Source organism: Corapipo altera, unplaced genomic scaffold (genome assembly GCF_003945725.1).
Source record: "Corapipo altera isolate COAL_440 unplaced genomic scaffold, ASM394572v1 359, whole genome shotgun sequence".
Classification (NCBI taxonomy): domain Eukaryota; kingdom Metazoa; phylum Chordata; class Aves; order Passeriformes; family Pipridae; genus Corapipo; species Corapipo altera.
In genome coordinates, this window is record NW_020884948.1 from 1,031,739 (window position 1) to 1,055,616 (window position 23,878).

At 36.6% G+C, this 23,878-nt stretch overlaps 1 protein-coding gene across 4 annotated transcripts in view; it reads right to left on the reverse strand.

The window, feature by feature from the left end:
- ADCY1 (adenylate cyclase 1) overlaps window positions 1-23,878 on the reverse strand; it is a 162,901-nt gene that overhangs the window by 49,538 nt on the left and 89,485 nt on the right. For all 4 annotated transcript variants that reach the window (XR_003530820.1, XM_027662823.1, XM_027662822.1 and 1 more), the window contains exons 5-7: window positions 13,702-13,829; window positions 6,929-7,087; window positions 5,363-5,504 (exon numbers count right to left, since the gene is read on the reverse strand). Coding sequence is in view for 3 of the 4 variants with exons in the window: in XM_027662823.1 (XP_027518624.1) it covers window positions 5,363-5,504; window positions 6,929-7,087; window positions 13,702-13,829 (429 nt within the window). In the remaining variant the exon portion in view is untranslated. The remainder of the gene's footprint in view (window positions 1-5,362; window positions 5,505-6,928; window positions 7,088-13,701; window positions 13,830-23,878) is intronic.

Below are 23,878 nucleotides of genomic sequence, written 5' to 3' on the forward strand. Positions count from 1 at the left end.
TGTGTTATTTGAGTCATAGATGCAGATAGCCTGTAATTTATGCTGCCACAAATAAAAGCTAGCTAATATATTTGAAATCATAGTTGGTGAATAACTCACTAGTACATTACTAGAAATTTTGCAGATGGTGATTAGTAACCTATTGGAAGCTAATTATCTATTATATTTGAAGTATACTGTAAAATCCAAGAGTAATTTAGAAACAAACAGTAATAATTTCTAAGTTGTACCTATAGTGTTTCCCAATTATTTTTGTAATTATTATGACCTCCTTTCCTGGACAGAGCTCTACTGTTTCCTGATAATGCATTATTTACCTTTGCCTTATCTCTAGAGCTGGCAAAGTTACACAGTGAAGCAGGTTCCCTTAACCTGGCAATGAGTAGCAGTGATGGTAGGCCCACTTTTGCAAAGAAAAAGACTAATATATTCCGGGAAGTCTTTCCCCTCACAAAAACTTGATCACTTCTGAACACTGCTTGGCTATCTGTAGAAGTACCTCAGGAATTTGGCTTAATCAACTGTGCTGGGCTGTTTTCTCAGCTGGTGAAAAAATGAGTCTTTTCAAAACCAGAGAAGTGTCACCACAGAGTGAATAGTTGTAACAAACACAGTGAAGTAAGGCCAAGTAAAAAAACCACTCAGATATCACTGAGGTTGTGCCAAAACCTTAGAGGTGTTATACTGCAGGAGAATCACGCTAGAGCAACTAAGGAAATGAAGCAGACAGTCTAGCTAAGCCCACTACCGCTGCTGTGCTTCTGGGAGCCAGCTATGCCAGTAGGAAAACTGAGGCAAAGATACTTTGATGTCAGTGCTGACAATGAAAGAACAAAGAATTATGATGAAAATGAGATAAACTCAATTAAAAAATTAAATTAAATTAAATTTTATGCAAACAGTTTGAAAGTCATAACAAGATTAGTCTAATAGGTTATCAAGGAATCATTCACAGAAAAAGTTATTTAACTGGGTCTAAGCAGAGTTATAAAGTTCATGTAAGGGGCTCTGAGGTCAAAGGAACTGGCCTACAGGTTTTTTTCTTGAAATGAAATCCATGTACATTAATATATATAATACTTCACAAAGCTACGACATTTTGAAACTAAGAGAATGTCTACGTGTCTAAAGTATAGAGTATGAATCTTGAAAATATTCAATATATTAAAATTAGATCTGTATTTCTAACTGTATCAGACCTGTTTTAAAAGTCCAAGACATTCATGTATGTGGTTAGACTTGTGTCTATTTACATTAATCGAAATTCTCAAATTTTCTCTCAGTGCAGTATATTGGTCACATCATTGTAAGTATTAACATCAATATAAATATCATGAAGACATAATTAAACTTTACATAAAAGAAATGTGATGGCATTTTAAGAACTAGTAACTTTATAAGTGAATTATGTATTTTATTTAAAAAGCATGATTACATAAATTTTTAACTATGATGATCAGAAAAAGTTTCATTTAATTAAAAAAATTCTGTATGCCTTTGGAAATCAGAATAATTATTTAGTGTGTTTAGAAGCTGAGTGCTTTTCAGTCAAATATGCATGAGTATTACTTAATAATAATAATAAAACATAGAATAGTTTGGGTTGGAAGGGACCTTAAAGATCATCTAGTTCCAACCCCCCTGCTATGGCCAAGGACACCTCTCACCAGGTTGCTCAGAGCACCATCCAGCCTGGCCTTGAACACTCCCAGGGTTGGGGTATCCATGACTTCTCTGGGCAACCTTGTTGGGTACCTCACCACCCTCACAGTAAAGATTTATTTCTGAGATCTAACCTAAGCCAACTCTCTTTCAGTTTGAAGTCATTCTCCATTGTTCTATCATTACAGTTCCTGATGAAGAGTTCCTCTCTAGCCTCATTGTAGGCCTCTTTCAGATATTGGAAGGCTGCTATGAGGTCTCCACACAACCTCCTCTTCTCCAGGCTGAACATCCCCAACCTTCTCAGCCTGTCTTCATAGGAGAGGTGCTCTAGTCCCCTTACCAACTTTATGGTCTCCTCTGGACTTGGTCCAAGAGTTTCATGTCCTTTTTATGTTGAGCACACCACAACTGTGAGCTGTACTCCAGGTGGGGTCTCATGAGAGCAGACCAGAGGGAGAGAATCACTCCCCTTGACCTTCTGATGCAGTCCAGGATTCTATTGGCTTTCTGGGCTACAAGCACATACTGCTAGCTCATGCTGAGTTTTTCAACAACCATCACTCCCAAGTTCTTCACAGGGCTATTCTCAATCACTTCTACATCCAATCTGTAGGTGTGTCTAGGATTGCCCCAACCCAGCTGTTGCTGGCTTTGTTGAACTTCATGAGGTTTGCATTGGCTCACCTCTCAAGCCTATCAAGGTCTCTGTGGATAGCATTCCTTCACTTCAGCATGTTGATCACACCACAGAGCTTGGTATCATCAGGGAACTTGTTGAGAGTGCACTCGATATCACTGTCCATGTTGCTGACAGAGAGCTTGAACAGTATTGGCCCCACCATCGATCCCTGAGGGACACCACTTGTCACTGGTCTCCATGTGGACAATGAGCTGTTGACTGCATAGACTAAGAGATAATAACAGACTAGTATATTCTCTACCAAAGTAAAAACTGTAACAAACCAAAAATAAATGTATTCCTTCAGTGACCACTTAGCAGCATTCTCACATTAAACTAACAATCAGATCAGATCACAAAATCGTGGTTGTTAGCTGATTCAATAATAGATTTAAAAATGAGAATACTTTATAATGTGTTCAGATTTAGCCTGTAACTTGTACATGAATGAGTAATTTCATATTTTTATTCTCATTCTTGGCTGGGGTGATAGTGATAAAAGATTTTTCTATCAGATCAAATATGGAAGAATGTAGGATATGTGTTTTCTAATTAAATAAATAATTTATTTTTTTTTAAACTAGAGTGGGCTTTTGGGTAGTAGGTGAGGTGGTCATGTTGTAGAGCCACGAGGAAAGGGGCCCGGAGCCCCTCGGGGCCTCTGGGGCCTCCCAGCCCCCGGCTTGGGGGACTGCAGAGACTTGGAACAGTCTTAGACTGGGCTAAGTGTCTGTAGTTATGCCGGGAGATGTTTTCTCCATCGTGGGCAGTGGCTGGAGAAAGCAGCAGCCGGCACTGACTGGAGAAACGGTGGCAGAGAGCCAGAAGAGATAAGATGGAGCAACAGAGACATGCAGCACCAGAGAAAGAACTCCTGGTTTCAAATTCAACATATTCTTGGTCATCTGTTGCTCATAACATTGATTTTCATTCCTCTTGGCATCATACCTGCCAAAGTCAGTTCATATTAGTGTCAGAGATGTTGTATAAGGAATAAAAAAATGTGTCTGCATTTAAGCTACTGAGGCTCAGGAGGAAGGAATACAATATTAAATCAGAAGATACTTGAATTCATCTAGAAAAATCCCATCTTGTCCCTGCTACTTGGCTAGCCTTCTGTTTCTATGTCTCTGAAGAGTTAATGAATGAATCAGGGTAGGAGGGAACAGCGGGTGTTTATTTAGAAGGTAAATATGACATTATATAGCTCGTGATCCAGCAACCACTATGTGAGTATACAAAGACTGGGGATGGCTGTGATGGACTGTGACAAACAGCACAGTGACATGCTGATTGATCTGCAAGCCCAGTGGAGAAGTCAGTCAACACCAGAAAAAATCATGAACTGTTTCTTTCTGCCAGTTTGGGTGACACGCCATTGATGCATGCTGGAGAGGTAATGTCATTAGCCAAGCTGTACAGCAGCATCTGCCACTTCCACAGACTCATCACTGACACCCATGGGTAAGATGGCATTTGTTTTATGTAGCTGATGACAAACCGATCAGCGGTTTCTCAGCAATCATCAGTAGTTTCTCAGGAATCTCGCAAAGACAAAGAAATGTGTTCTCACACAGTAGTACGCTCTCATTCTTGCACATTAAACATGCATTGACCTGGTTTACTTTCAGATGTGATTGTCAAGCTTCCATTCCTCAACCACTGATTTATGCAGCAGAGTTCACACAATGCAGTTTCTATATGTAATAGTTATAACCTCCTTTTCTCTCTGCTTGTCTGTGTGCACCAACCTATAGAACAGTTTCCTGAAATTCAGCTATTTATTTGCTCAATATGAAATAAAACCTGATACATAATAACATAGGAAATGAAACTATACATAATGCTGTAGGAGTGAAAACAGTAGAATACCAAGACGAAAAAAATCTAGCAGCGATAAGCAACACGCCTACCTTAATTAAACTCCTACAATTAATCCTTGCATTTTCTTCCTTAATAGAATTGATTAATTTAGGAACTAATCCTGATTTCAAGAAACCCACCAGAGTAAACTCTAACTGAATGCCAAAACAGAATTTAGCCCACTGTTTTTCCACCTGTTTTTTCATAGTATCTAAACCTGAATTTAAGAAAAAAATGTGAGATTGCATGATTTTCACAGCAGATAAGAAAACTACATCTTTCTAATAACAAGATGCTTTAGAGGAAGTCCATAAAAATCAATCTTGCAGCAGTCTTTCCAGGATAAAACAACAGGAGTTTTCAGTCCCAGATTCTAATTCCCCTGGAGACTGAACTCCCAACATTTCCATAAAAACTCACAGACCCATCAAGTTAAGACCAAAAACCTGATTTCCATAAAAATTCACAGTTAAGAACAGAAACCTAATTGCAGGTATGAAATTCAAGATGACCTCTTTGTCCACGGTTACATTAATCTCAGTCACTTGTCGGCTAAAACTCTCAAGCATGTACCTCTGACAGCTTAAAAATCTGATATAAAGACATCACTTAAAAACCTGACCAATACTTTCAGAATTGGGTATTATAATTTTCCCTCTAAAGGTCAAATCCCTGAATTAAACTTATTTGAACAGAATCTCACAAGATTCTGCATCCCAAATTCTCTAGCTGAGATAAAGGGCAATAAAGTTTTTCTTGGCCTGTTAAATGTGTTATGGCAGATAACTTTCAAGGTAAGTCTCATTTGATGTGGAAAAGGTTGAACAAATAGAACGCATTTAAATGACAATTATGGACTTTCAAGACACCTACTGAGGTCACAAAACATTCTTCAGTAGATCAAAAAGCTCCATTCAGTAACTGGTTGAAGAGGAAGGGTGTGACTATAGATGCACCTGTTGGAAAACCACTATCACCACCTCATCACATGCTGAGAGCCAAGATACTACCATTGCACTGCTGTGCCTTCAGGAGTGTTTGAAGAGCTTTTAGAAATAAGAAATACCAGTATTGCCTCTGCTTTCACAATAGAAGAGAACAGTTGTTAAATTACAAAAATAGATCACAGAATAAGCTAGAATTTGTGAAGCTTACCTTCCTACGATGAGATGGCACAATAAAATATGTTTCAATATTATGCTTCTTCAAGAAACTATTCCTTTCATGACCATATCCTGGTTCTACCTCATAGTCCCCATTTAGGCACTCTAAGGTGGTCTTTGTAATGTGAACTTTCCTGAAGAGAAAAATTGGAAGTTGTTTAAAGTAAAGATACAACATGAGCAAGTTGCTAGTGAAATACGTTCCTGTGCAGAAGTTTGTAAAGAGGTCAAGTTACATGCGAAACCACATTTGATGTAAAAAAAAAAAAGTTTTGTCTTTTCAGCCAAACAGAACATAGAAAAATTTCTATTACATGTATTTTCTAAACTCGGGCAAACTGAACAGAAAGATAACTATTGACTGTCCAAACATTTGCAGATTTTCTGATTTGTAGAGTCTGCACATCATCTTCTATACTGTGTGGTTTTCTTAAGTATTTACCTCACTAGCTGCTTGGAAAAACATCCTGCTGTTTCAAACTTGTGAATTTGCACTCCAAATCTCTCTTGTGTATAAAGGAGAAACTTCTTTTTCCATTTCACTTTACATCTCTGACTTGTATCATTTACTCTGTTTTGTAGACGGCTTTCTAATTCACTTTGTTTTGGCAACACAGCCATCTTTGACACTATTTGTGAGTTTTCTTATCCTGAAAAAGTCTTCCCATTTTCTCCCAAAAGACTCCTTACATTTGAAATGTCTTCAGAGAAGATATCCAAAAAGATTTTACTGCTTTCCTCTAATGAACATGTGTTCAGATTTTTTTCACTGGAAAACCTTACAGTAACGAACATGTAAAATACACTGCCAAAATCATCTAAATCAGATATATGCAACAAACAGATATTCACTCACTGTTACCACAAAAATCAAGAGGTTCCATTGTCCTCCTGTTCAGCAAATCATGATCATGTAAAAATGCAACAGAGAATGGTAGGTCCCAGTCCAAATGTGAGCTACACACAGAAGACCACCCATGCATGTTTGTGAAGGTGCACTGTGTGCATTTAACTTGTGTTCAAGGCTGTACAAGTACTTAAAATTCCAGGACATGCCCCATGGGTTGGCTGCAAGTTTACACGCTACTGTATCATTTGCAAACACATCCTTAATATTTGAGTTTTCTTTTTTATAGCACTAGTGTTGGAAATCTCGCCATGTAAAAGGAGTAAGGCACCTCCCTGGCCCCCTACAAATGCAGAGGTGCAAGGGTAAAAATTTCCTAGAATAGCTACAGGGTTTTACTTTTGTAATAGGAAATGATGCAAGTTTAGCATTCCTACATTCCGTTGCATCTTTCCTACTCTTTATATTTGGCAGCTTCTAATAAGGATTTTGCTTGGAAATGTTTTGCTTCTAATCTAACCTATTACTTACGTAACTATCAAGATTGTTTGGAGAATTCCACAGGATAAATCACATAATACATTGATTGCTCTTGCCAAACACAATCCTTCTTATCAATAACAATTGTATGCAAATGCCTCAAAGCAGGAAATAAATTCTTCACCCATACAGGTTTCTATTTCTTTTTCTATGGTTCTTTTTCGGACTTACCCAGGCAGTCCTCCAGCTTCCATTACATTAGCTAAAGTCACATCATTTGACCAGACATCATATTGCCATTTTCGGAGACCCAGGACCCCACAAAGCACCCTGCCTGTATGCAATCCAACTCTCATGTTGAGATCAACCTCTGTGGCTTCTGCAACAGATCTGGAATGGAGAGCATCAGAATATTAAAGTTTAGACAATTATACTTCTCTCGATTTTCTTTTTCTCTCCTTCTCCCAAAGTTAGCATATATATGTATATAAATGACTGAAAAGACAGGATCTTTTAAAACCACAAATGGTATGTTCAGGTACTGAACTCTTCCTTCACTAGTTTCAAAGCCATAGTTGTTATTTCAACAAAATAACTTTTTTATATTTTAATATATTCTTATATTTCAATTACTGTTGAACCAAAATCTCAGTATTTTTAAATTTCTTGATCATCTCTGTAAGAAAAGAGGTATGAAGAGAAGATAGCTAAGAAGGCCAATGTATAAGCAATTCTTGCCAATCCATTATGTTCTATTTGGTTCAATTACCCAGTTACGGAGTACAGGAGAAAGAAAAGGATGAAAGCAGTAAATCAGTGCAAGAACAGCAGATGAAGAGTGATTATAAACACTGATATCTTTCCAAAACTCCTGCAAGAGTGGCAAAGAAAGCACTTGTAACTATGGTCTTGTACCTGTAAATTAAATCTAATGTTCAGAGATTTTCCTTGTCTAGCTGGAAAAGGAGGAATTAATCAGCAAAGTCATTATTAAAAGCATTTTTATTTTTTGCTGCCACAATAAGGAAGCATTCTTCATTTCCATAAATGATTGGCATGTTATAACTTGCACCCTGGATGGACTTGTGAACCCTGAAAAGGTACCTTGAGGCTAATAGTCTTATACATTACATGTGGAGATAACACTGTGAATAGATCTTTTCAGCTCTTTCTGTTACAAAAACACCTAGCATTCCACAGTTCAGTTGCAGTCCAAAAAGAGATAATATCAGTGAATAAAGGAAACTGTCTAATCAGCATAAGACTCGATTTTCAGTAGGTTTTCTTAATTTGAATTTTCCAATGCATTTAATGGAAGACCTTAAACTGAGGCTCTACCTATAATTTTCCATTGATGTTCATTGACCAATTCTTTTTTTAAGTATCATCCACCTATGCTGAATTTGGCTAAGATGTCTTTAGAAAGACTTTTCAACTATTTCAGGAGTTGTACTTATTTAAATACAATTAACAGAAAGGTCATCATATGTTGTGGGATGTGCAGCACAAGCTACTTGGCCTCAATTTAAATAGGAAAGTGCTGCATCTATGAAGTGTTGAATTATATACCACGTCAGCCATCACTAATGTGAGTAACACGGAGATCTCTTTTGTCCCCATAGGGAATCTGGGCATAACATATTTTTCAGTCATATTTTATGCAACAGCCCAGAAAGGCTTATGCACAGCTTTCTGAAAGATTAAATATTTCCTTGTCCTATTTCTACTCACTTGCAAGTCAGCTTTCCTTTATTCAATATCTGTTCCCAGTCAAGCCTCAAATATGACTCCAAGGAGTCTTAAAAGGATTCTAATGTTACAGGGCTTTGTTGTGCACGCTATGTTTGATACAGCATTGAGGAAATGAATGTATCCCTTGGCCTTTGTATCTTCACCTGTGCGTGTGTATTGTGTCATTAACAGATGGACCTTATACCAAGACCATACCCTGCAAGCCAAAGCCCTTCAGGACTACACCTTGCTTGTCTGTTCTCCTGCATAACTAAGTACCTATGTAATTATCTTAACTAATGAACCTGTAAGTGTGTGAATTTCTCTGTTCACAAATGAGAGAGGTTTTTTTGTTGGTTCCCCCCATTTCTCCCCCATTTAAAAAAGTATATTAAATCTCAGACTAAACATAAGCAGAAAGACAGTGAAATTCAGGCACTGGTAAAGTCCACTCCAGACTTTTAACATTGCTTTGTCCCAGTTGGCTTGATTGAGTGGGGGAAATTTAATCTGCTTTTAGAAATTTCAATAGAGTAACAAAAAGTACATGACAAGAAATTAGAAAATACATATTTAGAAAATATATTATTAGCTGACAATATTCCTTGTCAGCTAACAAGGAATAGCTGACCATATTCCTTGTTAAATGAGCTGAACTTTGTAACGCATCAATGACCCATAAAGCAGAATCTGAAAACACTTCATGTTTTGAGCAAAAGATTTCCCAAAGTAGTCACTTAGTAAAAAATGTAAATTGAGAATGCATTTCTACATCTTCCCTAGAAGCTACAAATGTGTTTCAGGGATGCTTTCACCATTATTAAATTTGAGTAAGAAAAAAGCTCATGAACATTACATTTTTCGAATTTATCTTGAAGACCTGTGTGACTTTTATGCAGATAAATTTCCATGAATATACCTCACTGAACTATCAAAAATGAGGAATATTATGTAATATATAAAGAATAGACTTCACATATAAATTCAGAGCAGTACCATGATCATATTCCCAAACAATACCAACATTTCTGAAATAAAATCACAAAAATGTCCAATGAAGCATTTTAAATTATAAATACATTTTTGAAAAAATACCAGCACTTCACAAACAAGCCATGAATAGGAAAAAGAAGTTTCTCAAATAAATTATTCATTATGACTTATTTTCTCATAGATTCATAGACAATATACTCAAAAGTTTTCCAAATGTTAACACAAAAGCAGGCCCAGAAACAAATGGAAATCAAAAAACAGTTTCTTTTTAAACTAGATGTGTGTAGAGTCTATGTGAGTGACTAATAAGATAACCATCTACCCTGACAGCTCGAGTATCCTACAAAGCCTTTAAATTTTAGTTCTCTCCTTAGCTACAAATATTTCATGAGCTGCTACAAGCCATCAAAGTAATTTAAATCATCTGCAGAACAGCTCCAGACCTATGCTCCTGAGCATTTGAAGGGGGAGAAAATAAGCCCTGCATCCCATTTCTTATAATTATTTAAGGCTTTTCTTTAGGACTAAAAATATCTGCATAGAAATAGATGTTCCTGTTTAAAGGCATAGATATGATTTTTGTTCAATTACATACACTTTCACGGAGTGTTGCTCAGCTGCAGCATGGCAGCAGAGTACTAGGGCAGAGAGTCTGGGCTGTGAAGGGCTGCTAGAGATGCAAGTTGACTAAGCTTTCACCACCAGTAGACAGCTTCCTGCATTGCTAAAAAAGCAGTTGCTGGTTCTCCCAGAACTCAAGGTCAATTTACTCCTGCCAGTTCAAAATTTTCCAGGTCTGGGACTTCTGGAGGACATGGGGAAAAGCTTCAACGGTGTTGACATCAGGAAAGTTAATGCTTCTGTCTCCTTCCTCATACAAAATATCACACAGGAAAACTTGATATTTCCATTCAAATTCCCCAAGCTGGCTACTGTAGTTCCTCTTGCTTCCCCAGTGCTCTTGATCATCTGATGACCAAGCCCATAAGAAGAAGACAATTCTAGCATCAGGTTCTCTAATGACCACTGCAACCAATCAGCAACACAATGTGCAGGTGTGAAATAAGCCCAACTTCCACATGTGAGGCCTTACATGACAACTGGTGGAGTCATTCATATTAGGTGGAATCATCTGTATGGGATAAAATCACCTATATGACACAGAGAAAAGCTGATAAACTCCACTGGGATGCCCAGTTCTCAAGAAGCAAGGGTTCACAGACACTTTCTTTCAGACCTCTTCAAAGGCCACATGTAGCAGGAATGTTCAATCAGAAGGCAGATGAGACTTATTCTAAAGGAATACTCCCTCTTCTCTCCACTGTAAATACATGTAGGTTAAACTAAAGCAATCAGCAGCAGCTGCTGTGTTCTACAGATATGCTCCTATCATGCCATGTAAGTGCTACTGTACACATAGCCAGCGATGCAGCTAGAGGTGCAACCTAGTAAGACATCAAGGGAAGAAGTAGCATGAAAAGAAATTGTCACATTCCTACATGACAATAGGAATGATTACTGGATCTCATTAAAGTTTTGAGAAGTTCATGAATGTTAACCCCAGTATTTTGACTCAGTCTAAAATCTAGTATTTATATCCTGTTCACCCAGATTCTCTCCTTATTTCCAACTGGAAATACTACAGATCAGTTTTTTTCCTGTGGTGTTATTGAATGCATTTGAATTACTCCCTCATTTCATCATGTTTCATCTCCTAAGAGGAATTTCTGGACTGAACTGAAGAATTGTTTAATATAATTCATATCCATTGATGAAGTGCTCTGTAAGGAAAGATAAACTATTATTAAGAATGCGGAAATCTGTCCCCATAACACTAGCTTAAACAAAAATTCTAGACAGTTTTTGGAGGAGAGAGAGAGGGAAGAGTTTGGCTAACAGGGTAAAGCAATTAGCTATCAAATATATCTCTTCAGAAGGTAAAACATGGTAGCACATAAGACTGGAACCTTCAAATGTGGCAATCAATTTAAGTAAGGTGAAGAGAGTGCTTGGCCTAACACACTGTCCATAGCCAAGGTTAGGACAACATCTGCCATGTTAGACCAATACCTGACATATTAGAGGTTCTAATGTATATGATCATTTTAATTATGTTACTGACAAAAACCTGATAGTTGAAAATCATATAGTGAAAGCAACATTGGTGGTATGAAACATGTAACTCTGCTTACTGCCTTGGTGGTTTAAGTGACTCTAAAATGGAAAAAACACCTGGCCTGTACTGAGGCACTGACACAATGGGCAGAAGAAATTCTTTCGGAATTGAAAGAGAAGGTAGGTACTATCTGTTTTATTGGGTTTTTAAGAAAAAAGAAGGTTGTCCCATGATGATTCTGGTCTGACCTTAACTGTGCCCTTCAAAAAAACACTTTGAAGATGGCAGATAAATTGTGAAAATTTTATGGTTTTTTTAATACTTTGGAAATTATGTTCTCAGATGATACAGCACTATATTGCAGGATACTTTAATAAGAGTTACACAGCATATGAAGTGAATGGAATGCATCAATTTAAATGAACACATTATAGCATTCAACTCAGTCCAATCACAGAACCATGAAACAGGAACCAGAAGTTTCTATTCTTTGATTTCACAGAAAAAACCTACATCTTGGTGGTATGTATCTTATAATGCTTCTGAAGGTCATATAAGGTCACATATTCTTTTGGGACTTTATAGTATCACAGACTACCATAAATTACAGATTCATAGATTACAAAGTATTTTACCAATTTTACAGTGTTTACAAACATGATGAACTTTCATTGAATGAGGGAGAATATGGATTCATTTACGCAACTCTTCACACTGAGAGGTATTTTTATAATATGTTTACCAAATGAAAAGGACAAGTGAGGAGCTTCTGACTGAAGTAGGAATGCAACATTTTATTATCTATTGGTTTGATTATTAGCTTTTGTATATCAGTCCCATGAGATGCAAAGTCACTTTTTTTTTTTTAACTTCCCCCTTTCATCCAGAGTTGGATACCAGCTGGTAGTCTTGATATTATATTAGAAACACATGGACTGAGCTAGAAATGAGAAATAGCCTTTGATTGCTTTAAGTACTTCTTCCTTTTTTGTAGGCTTTCAAGTCCTCTGCAAAGAAACATCAATGAATCCAGAAAAGTTTAAGAAAGAAGATAAAATGTCCCAAATAAAAATTGCATAATTTGAATTAATAAGCTTTATGATTGCTTATTTTATTTTTTCATCATTTAATTTTTATTTTTTTTTAAATTGAGATCACACTATGTTCTGTTCACCTTCACAGAGAAGGCAGATCCTTTCTGTGTACAAAGGAAAAGCTCAGGGATTAAGTGAGGGGAAGAAGAACCTTGAGCCAACTCCACATTCCCAGCTGTCCAGATGACAAAATAGAGCAAGAATACCTGGCTTATTTCAACAGTGGTCAAACACTTTCCAGGCTCCTGATGTGAAACACCTGTACTAGCTCATTTCTAACACAGTAGCACTGTGCTGAACAGTTTTTAATTATACATAGAAATTAATACAGATGTGCACTCCCTCCTATAGCCTCCCTATAAAGCACATACACACAAATGCCCACAAACACAGAGCAATACAGTAGTGAAGAAAATTTCCATCTTTATCCTTTCCCTCCTGTGCAAGGGAATAGATCTCCAGCTCTCACTAAAAGCTTATTCACAGTTCTCTAACATTCATATTTTTTGCCTTGGCAAAATAATGATCAATGCAGAGCTCTCAAGCATAAAAAAATCTTCTGAGCAGCAAAGTGAATTTCACGTTATATTTCTGAAAAGCAGAATAAATGAAAGGTTTAAACACAACATACAGCAAGCTAATTTTTGAGACTACAAACACATATACAACAAGCATACATCAGGACTGGTTTTGAGTTTACATACTGGTGTGCAAAATCAGCTATGTTTATCATTACAAACCAAGAAATTTTACTCCTTTCTTTGTGGCAATTAGAAATAGGTATATTTTGTTATTTCCCAGCATCTTTCTGCCACCTGATCAGTATGTGTATGTGCCTCTACATACTCATCCTTTTGCATTTACTCCTTACAGTCATTAAATGGAGTGGAAAATCAATGTCTAGAATGACCCTCCCTAAAATCAGTATCCTGTGACTTGAATGCAACAGTGTGAATTGCCAGGTGGGCAGTACTAGCAGAAACTGCTGTTTTTCTAATAACACACTTCCTGAACACCACATAGAAGTTGTTGCTGCACTCCTGTCTGGATTCACCATGCATGGTACTTACGTGATGGTGTCAATCATATCCAGTCCCATTTCAACACAGCAATGGGCATGATCTGTTTTGGGCTGGGTCAATCCTGATACACAGTAGTAACAGTCCCCTAGGATTTTTATTCTTCTGCAATGATTTTCCTTTCATAAAAACAGAATGGGAAAAGTTTTACTGTTCATATAAATATTCCAATATTAACAGGGTAACATCTTCTCTAATACTATGCAATCATTCAGGGAATCTTTTTGTGGTCAAATGAAGTAATTGGCAGTTCATGAAATCTGGGTTCCCTGTACCCAACAGCTGACATGCACACATTGTTTATTTATTTATAAATAGATGCATATATACTAGACATCATCATCCCTGCATTGTTCAACACACATGGGGGCTAACACTGCTTAAAACCATAGTTCTGAACAAATATTATTGCCTTGCCCACATGCTAGGTCAGTATGAATTCAAGATTTGCAATGAGAATTCATTTCTCTATGAACCCGAACCAAAGGACAGAAAGCAAACCACTACTGAAATGTTTGCGCTCTGGGAGGCTTTTGTTTCAAATTCAGTTCAAATTTAACAGGAAAAATTATGTATTTATCTGTAAAGGTACACACATTTGTACAGTACATATTCATAAATCACAATTTACAATACACTATGATTAGTATGACAGACTTGCAGATCAGAAGCTACAGTCACTTTGCATTACCATTAAATTTATCTCATGTTTGCATGAAATTTAATTTCTACAGCCAAAGATATCTGGCTAAATGTCTCCCATTTTAAAAAACCAATCATGACATGTGATGATTGCCACATCAGTGTGAGCAGAAAGTTCATTTCTAAACAGAGAGCACATAACAAAATGCCTTTAAGAAAGCAGTACCTTTAACTAACAAATTATGAGGAGACACGAAGAGATGATTTCTTTTGTAACTAGACTATGGCAACTTCTACCCATTTAGACTTTGGCATAGAAAAGTAAATAAACGTATTAAATGAGTCCCACTTACACAGCTGGGACTATGCCAGTAAGCACCATGCAAAATTAACTATAATGAATATGATGGAAGGGGATCAAAAGAAATTTGATGCCTTCCCCAGCAGTGTTCTATACAGACTTGACTTCAGCAACACAGAAAGGGGAAAAAAAGAGTGGTGGTGATAATGGAATTTAAAATTTCTGGAAAAAAAATACCTAATCATAGAATTATACTTGTTTGGTTTCTCATACAGGTACATATTCTCATCTGGTTTCCTGCCTACAAGAATTAAAGCCTTTCTGAGTTAACCACACTCTCCACATCATTACCCATACTCCAGCTCAGAAGCAATGGTTATGCCTACAGTATTCTTTTTCTCTCTGACATGTCACCATGTATACCAGCATTTGGGGCTCATTATTGCACACTCTTCCAGCAGCAGGCATTCACATCTCTCTTTGTTGTAATGGTACGGAGTATCGAACAAATACTATATAATGTGAATTACCTCTGTTTACAAATGGAAGAAGTCATGCTACCACTATTTGGGAAATTGGTTTGTCTATTTCTTTTTATAAATTAGGCAACAAATTCAGATCTCAAATCAAAGAAGAGAGCTGTCTTTATGGGTAAGCTTAAATAGTAGAAAAGGCTTTTCCAATAGTGACTACTTTACATTTCTTCTACTGAACAGTAGAATTTTAAATATAACCCTAATTATCATTGCTAATACATATTTTAATGAATACAAGCATATTTTAAAAGGATTATCACCAGGGCCTTAAGAGTATTTCCACAGTCTATAGTTAAAAAGTGCTTCACCAATTTTACACAGATTTTTTTGAGATCCTTGTCTGAATGGTATTATATAAGTAAAATAATTATTGATGCACAGAAAGTAATAAGCAGATCTCAAAATCTATCTTGACACAATTAGAATAGTCCTTCTAATTAAAGTTTTTTGGACAGAAATCACTATGTTTTTTAATAGAAACTAAAAAGTTTTTTACTAGATAGCACTAATTTATACCGTCAAAATAAGCCTTTTTGGGGGGTGGGGGGCAAATCTTGAATCAGTAGAGGGTACTCAGTAGTTAAAGCTGAAGCCTGCTTTCCAAAACAAATTCAATTTTGGCCCATGCTTTAAAATCCTCTATAAGGTCCTTTTCATCTTCACATTTGGTATGCACGATTTGTGGCCAGGCAATGTCTGTTTGACCCATAGGAAAGCTATTCATAAAAACCATTTCAGCAACCTGGGGTGAACAACGTGTTAATCAATCAGTGATTTCTCCTAATGGTGTCTATCTCCCACATGGCTCATTTCTAACAACTTGGTAAAAGCCTGGTAGGCAGTATAAGGAAGAAAAAGAACCCAACAAAACAGAGCTTAATCCATTACCACTTTTCCAAGTCAATTTATTATTTGTGCAGGAGAGAAATAAAAGAAAATAATTGCTACAGTATTTTCTTGAAAGATATTTATCTTGATGGAAGACATATGGCTAAACAACCACTCTGCTTGTTCCTTATCAGATGTTATCTTCACTGTCCTGATTTTTAATAGTCAATTAATATACAATAATCTCTAGAAAAATTGTTTGTTTTCTTTTGGTTTTTTTCTTGACATGTAAGGGAGACTTCCAGGAAGGAGTCACAGTACAGCTTTGTAAAAGCAGTCTTTTTAAGGATTGATAAGCAAATTAATAAAACAAACCCCTTCTCTGTCATTTTGCTCCCTCAGCAACTTCCAAAGATGCTCCTGACTCATCAGTATTTTTCACATTTGTTACGGTGTAGAATTTAAGTATTTAGTTACAAATTCTAGTTACAATTGATAGAAGCAATGTCTGTTTAGAAACAACTGATAATTTGTTTTTATGCACATGCTAGAAAGTACTAGAGGTTGCTAGCATTGCATTAGCCAGGCAGCTTGCCCACCTGCAGTGCCTTACTAAGACGTTTCCAAGTGGATCTGGAGAAATCCCTCCGGCACTACTTCAGTCATAGGATTTGTCAGTGTGTAGCAGAAGCCCAGCTTGGAAAGTGCAGGATACTTCAAAGTTGCTAAGAGCTTTCTTTACACTTTCAGACAAGCACCTTGTAAAGCAGTTCATTCTATCCATCTGCTAGGTAGAACAAAGGAGGGGGCTTCTGTTTCAAACAACTGGGGTTTTGCTGTTGTTGCAGTTCTTTATTTAATGCATTTTGCAGAAAGAGTGAAGTCTGTCAACTTAGACTGAAATATTGAGAATTCAGACCATTAACTCCACATTCTTGTACTAAAGAAGTGAAATGTTGTTTTGTATACTCAGGATACAGTTATTTTTTCATAAAAAGGGCAAAGGTTTTACAGTTTGTAAAAACGTTTTATATATATATATGTGTGAATATATATATAGGTTGTCCCAAAGAAATAGCAAAGAAGCTGTCAGACTTCTCCCAGAAAAACACATAAGCATAAGCAGAAAGTCAGATGTTCTCTAGAAGAGAGAGATTTTATGAAATATTAGTAGGCACGGCATTATGTGTTTCAGGGGAACTACACTCGTTTTTACAAGCTGTACCTCTTTTCCTTAGGAACTCAAGCCACAATTCAATAATCCAGGCTAAACACATCACAGTAACAGCCCTTTCTTTGTTATTACCATGTGAAATTACTATTGGGGGAAAAAATGCAAAGCACCTCTAAAACTTCCCAAAGATGTAAAAGAATAATGACTTGCATTCGCTGCTTATATCTCTCCACAAACCTAGAACTTCATTCTGCTTCCAAGGAAGTCTTGAGAGGGGACAAAATAGGATTCACCACTGTTACCACTGCAACTTATTTTCTCTGTATATAGCATGTGCAACAAAATTTAACATTTATAGCACTTTATCCCAAAGTGCTATTAATCTCAATGGAAAGTTGGATTAGAAAGCTTTGAGTCACTATAGAAAGTTGTCATATACTACAGATGTGTATAGAGATGTAAAAGACACTTACAGAAAGAATCATATTTTTTGCTACATCCTCTGAATATGAAATTATGTATCTATTCAATTTTGTTATAGTTTTCATTAGATTGGAACAGAACCATAAAAACCTATATTTTGACCATCATACTGTATAAATATATCAATCCATCCATCCACACGTGCACGTTTGCACGTATAACATGCAGGCACACAGTTCCACAAATTTACTTACACCCTCTTGCATATATACACAACATATGGGATAAGCGCAAATTATTTTATTCATTCTCTGGAGTACTGATATACTAACCAAGGTGGCTCAGCCTCACAGACATGGGCCAGACACCAGTTTGGAGCCCCCTCTTTCAAAAGATTTGAATACAGACCAGTAGAAGATATATGGGTGTTAAAACCTTTCCTGGCATTACTACTCCTTCTTTATGCAAAGGTATGGTCACTACTCCAAGTGCCTTTGGAAGGACAAAGTACAGTGTTCTGCTGCAAAGGAAATGGTGAAGGACAAATCACCTCCTTCAGGGTCATAGAAGAAATGGCAATGAATTGGATGGTGTTAGCTCGAAGGCTGTACAGTGTAACTAAGCAATACCATACCAAGTTATTAAGTTCAGTGCATGATGGGAAGGAGAGATTCCTTTTAAGAGAACACTTGAAATTTTTGAGATTTACACTTTTTTACTTAATTTCCTTATAAAATTAAACAAAACCTTTCTATTTTTTTCTCTTTAGCTCTGTAACTGTTCTATGCATCAAAGAGCTTTAGCAAAAAACAAAACTAAAATAATTCTATGGAAAGGACAACCAAGTGAAAGTCTTTTAGACTGTAGCAGTATTCTCAAAAGATACAGCTAAGTGCAGAAAAAGATGAAAACATGGGTTTAGATTCACATGCAAAATGCTCATTAAAGCTCTACTTTCAGGGTCCCTTTTAAAGGACTCTCTTTCTGTGACAATGAAAAGTGAGCCTACTTAGGCTAACTTCTAAAAACCAATTCTACGAAAATCATAGAAGCACTGAATCTTTAAAGATCTTCTAGTTCCAGCTGTCATGGACAGTGACACCTTCCACTAAACCAGGTTGCTCAGAGCCCCATGCAACCTGGCCTTGAACACTTCAACAGATGAGGCATCCATAGCTTCTCTGGGCAACCTGTGCCAGTGTCTCACCACTCTAATCAGTGTCCTCCTTATATACCATCTAAATGTACTCTTTCAGATTAAACTCTTTTTGTCCCTTTGTCCTAGAGATGCTGATAAAGTCTTTATAAGCCCCCTTTTACATATTGAAAGGCCACAATGAGATATCCCTGGAGCCTTCACTTCTCCAGGTTGAATAGCAACCCTCTCAGTCTTTTTTCACAGGAGAGATTTTCCAGCCCTCTGATCATTTTTGTTACTCTCTTCTGGACCCATGCTAACAGGTCCAGGTCTCTCTTGTGCTGGGGGCCCCAGAGCTGAATGCAGAGTTTATTCATACCATCTGCAACTTTCATTAATGACAAACAATAATTTCCCTTATCAAATTGGAGGGTTTTTTTCAGTAAAACAAAAAATTTACCAATATGGTTTCTACATGTAGTATCCAAACCTATTTTAGCAACTATGTTGGATGTGGGCCACAACACATGAGAGATTATTGAAGTCACCTTATCAGATAAGCTTTGTAATCAACTTCTAAGTATAATGAAGTGACACGGAAATTACCACCAGCTCAATTACATTGCAGCATGCCAATACTGCTAATACACTTATGAAAACTGTCCAGCCCATTAGAAGATTTCACGGAACCCTGTCAATTACTACAAACACATTTTACCATTTTTTTACCCAAGTATTGAACTGTGGGTTTAAAAATTGAAACAACTATTTCCATAACCTTTTAATGGAATAAATCCTGCAAATAGTAGCTTTATCAACTTACATTAGTTCTTGCACATCTGCTAGTCCCAGCATAAAGAACCTTGAGAATGAGCTAAATGCAATACTCCAGAGTTCAATTTAGCAGAGTAATGGAGACATACTTACTACAGTAAGAGTTAGTATAGACTTAACAAGAAGAGCTTCTGCAGAGTAGCAGAAAATAAGAAAGGAAAACAAATTTGGTTACAGTACAGGAGGTGCCACAGAAAATGACTTGATAAGCTCTGATGGAGGGAAGCAGGCCATCTCCAGATGAGCATATATAAGCTTGTAATTTAGTAATGCATTTGTGAAGTCATCACAAATTACCTACCATCATGGGAGCCATATAATTCATAAACAAATGTAGAAATATTAAGGATAGCTATTAAAAGGACAACATTTTGTTTCAAATGCTTTCCCTCAATTTTATTGGCAATTTTATATGCTGACCTGCAATAACCTACTGGTTTCTCGGCCTAACTTTTCTGTGCATTCCCAGTCTCACAATAAATTCCTCCATGTGGAGGGTAATTTTACAAAACTAGAATGTTAAATGTTTTTAGTCCTGGAGAATGAGACACATATGAGACAGTCATATATGTTAATTTACTTAGAAATGAAAAAGGATTTTACCAAGAATATTTTACACAATCATCATGACCGACATGCATGATTGTCTCCTTCCTAGCTTTTCTTAAGTATCCTTTTAGATTCTGCCTTTTTATGAAGAGATATATCCCAAGAGAACCAAGCCTAAAGCAAATCCATTATAAACTGCTGAAAAAATGAGCTCTAAATTTCAAGAAATGGTTAGTTTTCCAGATTCCAGAAATATCTTTCTCTGTGCTAACTGCATAGGCAAAATAATCAGTTTCAGTACAATGCCCACACTTCAAGCATCTGAAGCTGATTGGAATAATCCAATACAGTCATATATAAAGATGCAAACCTCAGATTTGCAGCATACAAACTCAGGAAGAATTTGGTAATTTACCACAAGCATACAAATTATGACACAAATTGTTACAAAGAATTAGCATATCAAGCACAGTATCCTCTTACCTAAAACATACCGTATAATAGGCAAGATCTAATCTCTGTGCTACTTGCCCATTTATATGTTCCTACCATACTTGAAGCGTGTGATGTTAATTTTCTCCCTGGAAAACTGTCCCCCAGACACTTTTTAGCTGCACACTGTGCATACATCATTAGTTCCTGATCCTATAGAGTCACAGGTCTGTTCATTAAGACCACTTTAATTTAAAAAAGTTTACTTCCATAGGTCTCTCTAAGGGAGCTCTCCAGACGGCTGTTTAGAACTGGATTCAAGCTTATGTCGATGATCTGCCTCAGTGCAATCCTGTGTCTCTGCTGACTCTCAAAGGGAATTGGGGAGACAAGTCTCCTTAAAATTAGCCTTTATATATATCTCCTACGCAAGTGTACACCACTTTCCACAAAGAAGGGTTACACGCTGTACGTTTATACCTAAGTTTCCCATTTAAGCCAGCCCACAAAACTTTGTTCATTTTATATTTTAAATATACATCATAATTACCTTAATGAAAATTAAAAGCATTCTATAGGTGTAATAGAAGCAATTTCTTAGAGTGATTTCTTCTTGGAAAAGCTAGTTCAAAGCTCAGCAAAGAACTGATTGTTCTTGAAACAGTTAAAAAACGCACAAGATGACTAAAAATATCACTTACTGACTCTTTGCCTAAGGCTCTCAGAAACAATGTTTTTTAGTTCAGTATCTTTGAGCCTGAAGAGGCACAAAAGGGCACTTCAGTAACACTGAAATATGTAAAGTAAAAATTGTTAAATGCTAAGAAGGCAATCAGGGAAGGATACTAAATTAAAATGGAAAAAAAATAAAAATAGACTCAGTCTACAAATACTGACAAAACCTGAAGGTATACATAACTGTAAATGGAAAGAACAAGGAAGTGGTGTGTGTCAGTCCACCTAATAGATGAGATGCCAAAAGCGACACAAAGCAAGATCTTTCGTTCAGAATATCAACATCCTCTTCTAGTGATATCTTTTAAAAAGCACCTGAAATTCATTTATCCTTGTCCACTTGTAAATTAAAAGTCTTAGAAGTCCAAGATGCAGTAACATGGAAGTTGAAAGGGAAATAACTGAATGTGTAAGCACAAATAATTAATTCTCCATGTAGACTAGATGCAGGATGTAAATGAGAAGAATCTAACACAGAAAAGAACAATTAAATAAAATAAAAATATGTCTAAGAATCAAAACTATTTCATTACAACACAGAGTGCTGAATAAATGCTTCCTCTTTTCTATTAAGATGATTTATTACAAGTAAAATATTTTGGGCATGTTTAAACTGTATCACAACATAGTAGAGCTTTGACCATGACAGTTCCCAAGCAGGGGCGTGTGCAGTTCTACGTGACGTTATTTGCGTAACTGCAGCCCTGAGAATCTTCCTTGTTCACAGTAAATCCATGCCACGGTCAAAGCATAAAGAGAAAATGCAGTGACATATGCAGCGCATTAAATTAACAAGGCACTCAGTCAAAGTGTCATGTGTCCAGAAATTCCCTGGGAACATAAAACCAGCATAATGCAAATGATAATATCTGATTAAAATGTGTCACTCTTACAAGCTAAAGAATGACAAACTGAAAGCGAGCTATAGTATCAAAGGTTGATTGCAAGGCATCTGAAGACCTCATGCAAAGATCAGTTACTTGAAGCATTTATTGATAATATGTAATACAGAATGACTATCAGCAGGACGAAATCTGAGATTTCACAAAGCTACCCTTGTTTAGTGGGAAGAAACAAGAAAACTTCAAAGTAACTGCCAGAAGTAAGTAAACTAAGCCTGAACAGCATATAAAATCCAATAGAAATCGATACAAAATAGTTCTTTCTATTTGAACTAGTCATGGACCTTACCAGAAACTTCACCCCCTGTGTTTGTTCAGGAAGGTAGCTTGCTGTTGTTATGTACAGTCCCACAGTCTCAAGGGAACCCTTGCATGGACAGACTTATCTAAAATGCTCATATCAGGGTGCCTAAAGACATCACAACTCTTCAGTAACCAGACATACAAATGAATCTCAAGGCATTCATAATAGCGCCTCCTCATGTGCATTCTCTAATGTCTGACTAGGATGAAGTTGCACTCCTGCAAGGATACTAGTATTGACATTCATTTTTGTTGAGCTTTATATTTTTGAGACTCACATTCCTTTCTTCAAAGTGCGTGAAGTTGGCCCTAGGACTCAAAAGTTATTGAGGAGACCACAAAATCCTATATAAAACATGATTATCTAAGACTGTTTCTTTAAGAAACCAAACTGTGCTATTGTGAAAACAGAAATCATGCCATCATTTTCAGGGACCATATGGACAATGCTATTAGTTGTATGGTTTAGTTTTAGGTAATACTGCAAGGAGCAGGGGTTTTGACTTGATGATCCTTATGGGTCCCTTCCAACTCAAGATATTTTATAATTCTGTGATTTTAAGTACTGTGTTCTGACCATCTCTTCTCTAACTCAGTTCAAAGACTCAGTGGTTTACAAGGTAAAATGTACTATGCAAGATAAGCGTTTAAAAAACATTTTCTCTAGAGGTGAATGAAGTGAAAGGACATGATAAAAGTGCGTATCAGTTCTAGTAGGGAGTAAGATCAGGAGTTTTTTTCCCGTCTCTATTTACAGAATGCACAAGGATGCTTTCAAAGGAATTGAATGACAATACATTGAAACCTACGGTTTGCCTTCAGAATTCCCTTTCATGAGCTGTAACTATATTTGAAGCTATTGTGATTTTAAAAAAAGATGTGGTATTTCAAAGACAGGAAAACTATATGCCTGACCAAAAAAACCCCAAAAAGACAACATATAGAAAGAGAGAAATAACTAATGTTATAAAGAATAAACCAGCTTCTAAATGTCAGAAGGACAAACTTTAGCAGAACTATACTGTCAAAAAGCAAAGACTCACTATTCCTACAACATATCAATGTGCCAAGACTCTTAACGAAGCTCCCAGCCAATATATGCTGCCTTACACTTATTACACTTCCCACAGTGGTGACTGGGATTCTTTTTAAGCGTTACATTTTTAAGACAGGGCAATTGTTTTAACAAAGGTTGTCAGAAACTGCCCCTTCCAGTTGACATTGCTTCCCAAGACACAGCACCACACAGCTTGCACACTCACAGATTGCACTTCAATAGCCACAGCGAGCATATCTATCACTGTTACACTTCTCTTTAAAGTCCCTACAGTTTCCTCCTTAATCATCCTGAATACTAAAGCACAACATAGT